The sequence below is a fragment of the Apaloderma vittatum genome, unplaced genomic scaffold, assembly GCF_000703405.1.
Source record: "Apaloderma vittatum isolate BGI_N311 unplaced genomic scaffold, ASM70340v1 scaffold7110, whole genome shotgun sequence".
NCBI classification, from domain to species: Eukaryota; Metazoa; Chordata; class Aves; order Trogoniformes; family Trogonidae; genus Apaloderma; species Apaloderma vittatum.
The window spans coordinates 78,326-85,926 of NW_009694974.1; the positions used below are offsets into that span (position 1 = coordinate 78,326).

The following is a 7,601-nucleotide window of genomic DNA, read 5'->3' on the forward strand; positions in this document are numbered from 1 at the left end:
TTTTAAAATGTGCAAAAAGGAAGACCTAGGGAACTACAGACCAGTCAGACTCACCTTTGTGCCCAATAAGATCACGGAGCGGATCTTTGTGGAAACTTTACTTAGCATGACACAGCAATGTGCGCTCACAATCCAGAAAGCCAATCACATCCTGGGCTGCATGACAGAAGTGTGTCCATCCAGGCAAGGGAGGTGATTCTCTTCCTGTGCTCTACTCTGCTGAAACCCCACCTGCAGTTCTGTGTCCAGCTCTGGGGCTTCCAACACAAGAACATGAACCTATTGGAACAGGTCTAGAGGAAAGCCACAAAGACGATCAGTGGTTGGAGCACCTCCCCTAAGAGGACAGGCTGAGAGAGTTGGGATTTTTCAGTCTGGAGAAGAGAAGGTTCTGGGGAGGCCTTAAAACAGCCTTGCAGTGCTTAAAGGGCGCTACAGGAAAGCTGGAGAGGGATGTTTTACAAGGGCATGTAGTGATAGGACACGGAGTAATGGCTTTAAACTGAAAGAAAGTAGATTTAGATTAGATATTAGGAATAAATTTTTCGCTGTGAGAGTGAATAGGTTGCACTGGAATAGGTTGCACAGAGAAGTTGAGTCTAGGTTAGACGGGGCTTTGTGCAACCTGGTCTAGTCGGAGATGTCCCTGCCCATAGCAGTGGAGTTGGAACTGGATGATCTTCAAGGTCCCTTCCAACTCAAACCATTGTATGATTCTATGTAAAGGTTTCAAGGTCAGTTAGGTCACAATGGGAGGAGGTGGAAAGCGTTTCAGCTCTTCTCTGATCAGGCACTATACCCTCTACCTCTCTACCAGAGGGTAATGACATTCATCCCACTAGCTTATCTGACTGGCTTCGATGAGAAGCCTTTCACAGACCCCAGGGCTGGTCATCAATGTCCTTGGAGACATCATAAAATTATCTCCAAAGCCACGATTTGATTTCTGGATCCCACCTGGGCTTAGGCAAGTGCAAGATGCCAAGTCCTCAGTCATGTTAGAACTAGACTCATCTGTTCATGCTCAAAAGCTGAACTTTCACACAGCTCAAGAACTGCATGGTCACCATCTGCAGGAAGCTGGGATCCTCCAGGCTGGACAGGTGCTGAACAAGGGTTTTTCAAAATCACATTGTGGAACTGAAGGTTCCTGCACTTTCCTTTTTTGGTTCTAGCCCTCGGTGACTTAGTAACCTCCCGATGTGCCTTGACAACATGTTCCAGGACATTGCTCATATCTTCGGCTTGTAAGTTCATGCACATTATTTGATTTGCATACTGTTGTATTTGGTAGTCTTCCCAAAGCAAAGCAGTGCTGCACAAATTCTTGCTTAAGCCTTCAATCCAGCCTGGACTGCTCTGCAAGCATGCAGTTTTGATTTCTCCCCAGGAACCTGTTGGCTTTTTGGCTTGGTGTATTAAACTCTCCTCACATTAGTGAAGCCTGGAAGCATCTAGAAGGCAGAGATTAAGCCAAAATGCCCAGGGAAAGCTCAGCTCAGCAAAACATGGTGCAGTGAAGGTTTGAGTGGTTTTGGGTAGGCACCTTGTCAGCTGATGCAAAGCTCAGTAGAAGCTGGTGAAGCTGCATCAACTGAAAATCTGACCTTCTGCCTTTATGGATTCATTCATTTTTCAACACTGTCCTAGCCTAATCATTTGCAAGGTGTCAGAGACAACATGCTGTAGTGGCTAACTGGTCTATAGTCACTAGATGAGCTTGTATGGGGAATGATATAGGACATGAAGAGAGGCCAGTTCTAAGAATCATTTTGTCTTCTTAGAATTGCCTCAAGGGCTTAAAAATAGCCTTGTTCATGGTAAAAATGTCATTTTGCGGAAACCAAAAAGCATTGCAGTGGTGTTTTCTGAGGCACGGTGTTGAACTCCAGGGTCATTTCTAGTGAGTGAAGAAATATAACGAGAGCAAAACTAGAGGAAGGGTTGAATAAAATTGATGTTTGGGTGTGTTTGGTATATTCGCAAAGCAGTTTGAAACGTTTGGTTTTCGTTTTGGCATGGTGTAGAAAAAGCACTGGCATCCAGGAAAGGCAGAGATGAGCTGCCCTTCTTCACCCTGCCCCAGCCAGGATTGATGGCTATGACGAAAGCACCTTCGTAGACATTAAGTCTTCTCATCCCCTAACCATGACATCTTTTGTCTGATCCCACCCATCATCCCAAGGCAATGGGCAGGAAAAAAAAGCTCATTTCCAGTCCCTTTGGCAGGGGCCTTAATTAGGCACGTGAGCAAACCTTTGGATAGATGCAGGATGAACACCATATATTGAACATTGTCTCTAAGGGAGACAAACAGCCCAGGACAAAGAAGGTGGTCTCAGGATGGAGGGTGGGGACAGTGTTTACACAGCGAGAACTGGGGAGTATCTGGCCATCCTGGCATTTTCCTACCTTCTAGCCATTAGCAGCTCTCCCAGTCAAGGAGAGGGTGCTTTACCTGGTGCTGGTCCCACCACTAAGGGTGAAGACTGTCATTAAGCGTAGACCTGCATTCTCCATGTTATGGCAACATAGCCCAGATTCTGTGCATCTGATGCCAAGATTGCAGCTCAGGGTCTGGCTATGTGGTGCATTTCCTGCAAAGTACCATACAGTATGTGTCCCCTGAAACTCACGTTTGCACTTCTTTTATTTTGCCATGACCCTAAGAACTTACGATGACCTTAGTCAAAACTTCTTGGCTGACCTCACTGGCCTTGAGTCAAGCCTGGTCCTGTCTGCACAAGAGCTTATTTCCTAGTATAAGAAAATGTCTTTGGAGCAGGACCAAGCCGGACCACAGGGAAGAGGAGAGTTTCCTGGTCTTCTGCCATGCCCTCGAGAGAAGGTGTTCACAGGGATGATCAAAGCCGTGCGTGGGCCCTTCGCTGGCCGCTATTCATTGATTTCTCTCTTTCACAGCTACCCGAGAATCAGCCTTCGTCCATGCCATTGCCTCTGCTGGAGTGGCTTTCGCAGTGACCAGATCCTGTGCCGAGGGCTCGGCCACCATCTGCGGCTGTGACACCCGTCACAAGGGCTCTCCTGGGGAAGGCTGGAAATGGGGGGGCTGCAGCGAGGACGTGGAGTTTGGGAGCATGGTGTCTCGGGAGTTTGCAGATGCCCGAGAGAACAGACCAGATGCTCGGTCAGCCATGAACAGGCACAACAACGAAGCAGGAAGGACCGTAAGGACATTCAGTTTCACCTTTCCCGATCTCCCTTTAATCTTTTCTTACCTGCTATAATGACCAGTGGGAGGGAACTGAGGGGAATAAACAAACATAAATCTGGGCGGTTTTACATCATGAAGCGATGTCTGACCTATGATAGTTCTTGTCAGGGAGGTGATCCATGTTCCTGATCTGGATAATAGCACTGGAACACGTTGCCCAGAGAGGTTGTGGAGTCTCCGTCTCTGGAGACATTCAAAACCTGTCCAGACGTGCTCCTGTGTGATCTACTCTACATGATCCTGCTCTGGCAGGGGGCTTGGAGTAGATGATCTTCAGAGGTCCCTTCCAACCCCTGCCATCCTGTGATTCCGTGATCTGTGAAAGCTTTAAGTAAATTCACCTACCCAGATATAAATGTCTATGGACATCTTTCCAGACCTCTTTTATAGAGAGTGAATCAAGACAGACAGGCATAGGATGGGATTTCATTCCAGGTGAAGGAAACATTTGAAATAAACAGCTCAATCAATGATGCCCTAGCCATGCCTGATCCCTTCCACTGGCGGTTGGAAGGGAGTTTTATGGCCAGAGATGTAGACATCTAAGGTTGAGGGAGATGGACCAGGGTTTACAGAGAGCATTCAGCTGCTTAAGCAAAGGTATTTTGTACAAACTGAGATATCCTGAAGTATCCAGCTTGTCTCTGGGCTGCTACTGGGAAAGTCCCTGTGTCTCCTGAAGGTCCTCAGCCATCCTGGAACTGATGCCTTTAGACACTCCATGAATTCTGAAATGGCATTAGATGCATGTGTTTAGACAACTGAATCCTAACTGAGTGCAACCATCCTTTCCCCTAGGATCACCACTCTACTCTGTAGGCTTGAGGGTGGGTAAGACCAGAAGAGTCTTTCCCACCACCCCTCTTCTCATCATTGTTTTATTTCCCTCCAAATATTTAAAGAACATAAGAGGGAATGTGACTCTGGTACCTTCTGATTAAACTTAGACCATGTCTTAAAGCCAGATAATCTGTTTTTGCTTCAAACAGTCTCGGAGCAAAATATATGAGGGAACAGAAAGCGCAAAATCTTCCCCTTATCACAGTGACTACCTCATGCACAGCAAATCTCTTCTGTAAATTGGAACAATTCCAGTCAGAGGACATTCTCTTTTTCATCTCAACAGTAGTCCATAAATGGCAGGAGGATGTAATCTGCAGGAAACAATCTGTGAAACTGAACCACAAAGCTCGTGCTAATGGAGATCACACCACAGCTTCTCTGAGATAACAGTATTTTTTCTCGTGTTGTAAACTTGAGAGAACCCATCCCTCAGTGGAAGGAAGATACTTCTTTGCAATCAGAACAGATTAATATGATCTTGGTCCCTCAGCAGAAGGCTTTACCCATGTTTAGGAGGACATAAAACTGTGCAGTGAGCTATAGAAAAGCCACCACAGGTGCACTGTGCTAAGAAACAGTTGTCCTCAGGCAGGCTAGAACTTTGGTGTGAGCTCCTGAGGTGGACATCATCAAACCTGGGTGAAGTTATCCCACCTCGCACCACAGGAGAGCCAGTCTGAAACAGAGAATACAAACTTTCAAAATGAAGTACTACTAGAAACAAAAATTGCCTGCGCTGTAGCTGGCTGCAAGCAATAAGGTGGTTTCTTCCAAATTATCCCAGGTACCCCAAGGTACATTGCTGGTGGCAGTTGCTGGAATAAATAGACAATGAGACAAATAGGGCTGTAATGAAGCTGGGTAGAGCGGAAAGGAGAGATGTACCTTAAAGTGAGAATCCTTGAAAAAATAGAGCTTTGAGTAGAAATCCCTGCGATGACATGCCCACAGAGACCTTTTCACTGTAGGTCTTGTTACTCGACACTGAGTTATTTTTGAACTCTTTACAGATGTCAAAGATTGGAGAGCAGAGGTCACACCATTATATGAAATCGTACTGTTTTATAAAGCACTGGCATTTTCCATTCTCACCATGCCAGCACTCACGGGGTAGATCTTCCAGGCCTCCATACTCAAGTGTTTCCAGCTAAACCTGAGCCATAGGCAATGCTTCATATTAGTTCCCATATGAACTCAAACCCTACCACTACGCCAGAAGCTTTGATTAAGTTCAGCATGATTATACGAACCAAACATTTTGTGGTTCATTCTCATTGCTAATTACAACCTCCTTTGTGGCGGGTGATACTCCTTAAATAACACAGGAAAGCACCTGGTGAACACTAAGGTGCTGATTCATGGCAAATCTTTTTTGGACTCAGGCTGGCACTAGTCTGTTCATGTACCCAGAAATTTGCTGATCAGTCTGAAAATGCAGATTATCAAGTAAGTTGCATAAGGCTGTCTCCCACCTCAGAATACTGGAGGGCAACACCTCTAGACACCTTTAGGCTAGTTTCATTAAAGGTAAAAATGAATAGAAAACTTCTGGAATCAATAATTGCCTTTCCATTTATTCCAGGACAGTGTTTTATGTTAAAATATGAATTCTTCAAATTTGTTTTTTCTAGATGTGTCTGAAGTCTGTTCTTGGGTGACACTACTGCAATATTCACATGTGAGCACTGATAAGGTAGAAGCTTGTATGCACAGAAATCTCTTCAGGCCTTAGTGAAAGCACTTGGTAGACGCATAAAGTTGGAGTGTGAATCAAAAATAGTTACTGAAAATGATAAATTTGCAGGGGATTTATCTGCCTTAGGCCCAGCATCTGTGCAGGGCATTGACAGGAGAATACAGTGATTTTGGCTGACAAGTGTGGAAATGCATCTATGAAAACACTGCAACTCTTTAGGAAATCCTAGCTAAATAGCAGAACGCAATATGTGGTTTGACTCCAGGCTAACGTCTTCCTTCTTCTTTGCCTTTCTTCTCCTCTTTTTCAGTCTATTATTGAACTCATGCATCTTAAGTGCAAATGTCACGGCCTCTCAGGCAGCTGTGAAGTGAAGACCTGCTGGTGGTCTCAGCCAGACTTCAGGGTCATCGGTGACTACCTCAAGGACAAGTACGACAGCGCTTCTGAAATGGTGGTGGAAAAACATCGAGAATCCCGTGGCTGGGTCGAAACCCTCAGGCCCAAATACAACTTCTTCAAGGCTCCAACTGAGAAGGACCTGGTTTACTATGAGAACTCACCAAACTTTTGTGAGCCCAACCCTGAGACAGGTTCCTTTGGGACCCGTGACAGGATCTGTAATGTCACTTCCCACGGGATTGACGGGTGCGACCTTTTGTGCTGCGGCCGTGGGCACAACACGAGGACTGAGAAACGGAAAGAGAAGTGTCACTGTATCTTCCACTGGTGCTGCTACGTCCGCTGCCAGGAGTGCATACGAGTCTACGATGTCCACACGTGCAAATAAAGGAGGCAAAACCCTTCGCTGGGCTCCAAGCGGAGAAACGGATTTGAGCCTACTTCCTCTGAGGTTGCAGACATGAGAGAAGTCTACTTTTTTGATATTAAAAGAATAAAAACTTTTTTAAAAAGGCTAAAACTGGTTGGATAGAATAGGTCTAATGACTTCTGGGCTATCCCGAGGTACATCTGGCAGTCACACAAGTTACACCCCAATAGTGCCTCCCGTAGGAGACAGCGGTTTTTCAACTGGCCAGCAATATAGAGCTGGAAAGAAGAGCATCAGCAAAAGCATGGACTTGCTCTGCTCTCACCCACTTGAAGTGACTCGTGTGATTAATTGTCCTTTGAAAGACTTGCATCTTCCTAAGAATCTCCTTTTCCCTCAGCCAGGCAGAGGCTGTGCTGGAGAGCAGCACTAAGCTTTCTGAGATCTATCTACATACCCAAAGGGCCAGACTCTGTGTATAATATGAGAAGCAACAACGGCAGCAAAAGAAATAAAAACAGATAAATTAATGATTTTTAAAAAATAAATAATGCAAATACTCCTTTGTTTTTGCTCTCGAACCAGAGAAGTCTACAAATATATAATAGAGCTGTAGAGTGGGCGGGCTCTTCACATGAAATTTCTGGCATAGTAGCTTCTGCCAGATTTGACATAGTATTCAGTGACATCTGTAGAGAGGAAGGGAGGGAGGGAGAAGGAGAGGGTTAGAAAGAGAGAAAACTGATGTTTGTTTCCTGAAAATGCCCTGTTGCTACACAGATGGTGTTCACAGTACAGAAAAGTTCAGTGCCTGATATGTGAAGTGGATTTTGTCTGTGCATTGAGAAGGACACAGTTCCACGAATGGAGGTGTTGCTCCTGTTGTGGCCTGGTACATTGCTTAGGCAACAAGTCTTCCTTGGAAAAACATGGTACAGAGCAGATCTCCTGGGGTTGGACACTTGCTCCTCAGCGTCGGACTTCCAGCTCCTCAGCATCCCAGCTTGTTCCCATAGAGGAGGAAAGGGAAAATATTTACCCCTCCCACCTTGTTA

General features: G+C 45.5%; 1 protein-coding gene across 1 annotated transcript in view; it reads left to right on the forward strand.

Annotated features, from left to right (window-relative positions):
- The window catches only part of LOC104273958 (protein Wnt-3a), a 39,358-nt gene extending 32,278 nt beyond the window's left edge, over positions 1 to 7,080 (forward strand). Inside the window, exons 2-3 of the mRNA XM_009869465.1 lie at positions 2,923 to 3,188; positions 6,085 to 7,080. Coding sequence (XP_009867767.1) covers positions 2,923 to 3,188; positions 6,085 to 6,564 — 746 coding nt within the window. The 3' untranslated portion in view covers positions 6,565 to 7,080. The remainder of the gene's footprint in view (positions 1 to 2,922; positions 3,189 to 6,084) is intronic.
- Positions 7,081 to 7,601: the final 521 nt, after the last annotated feature.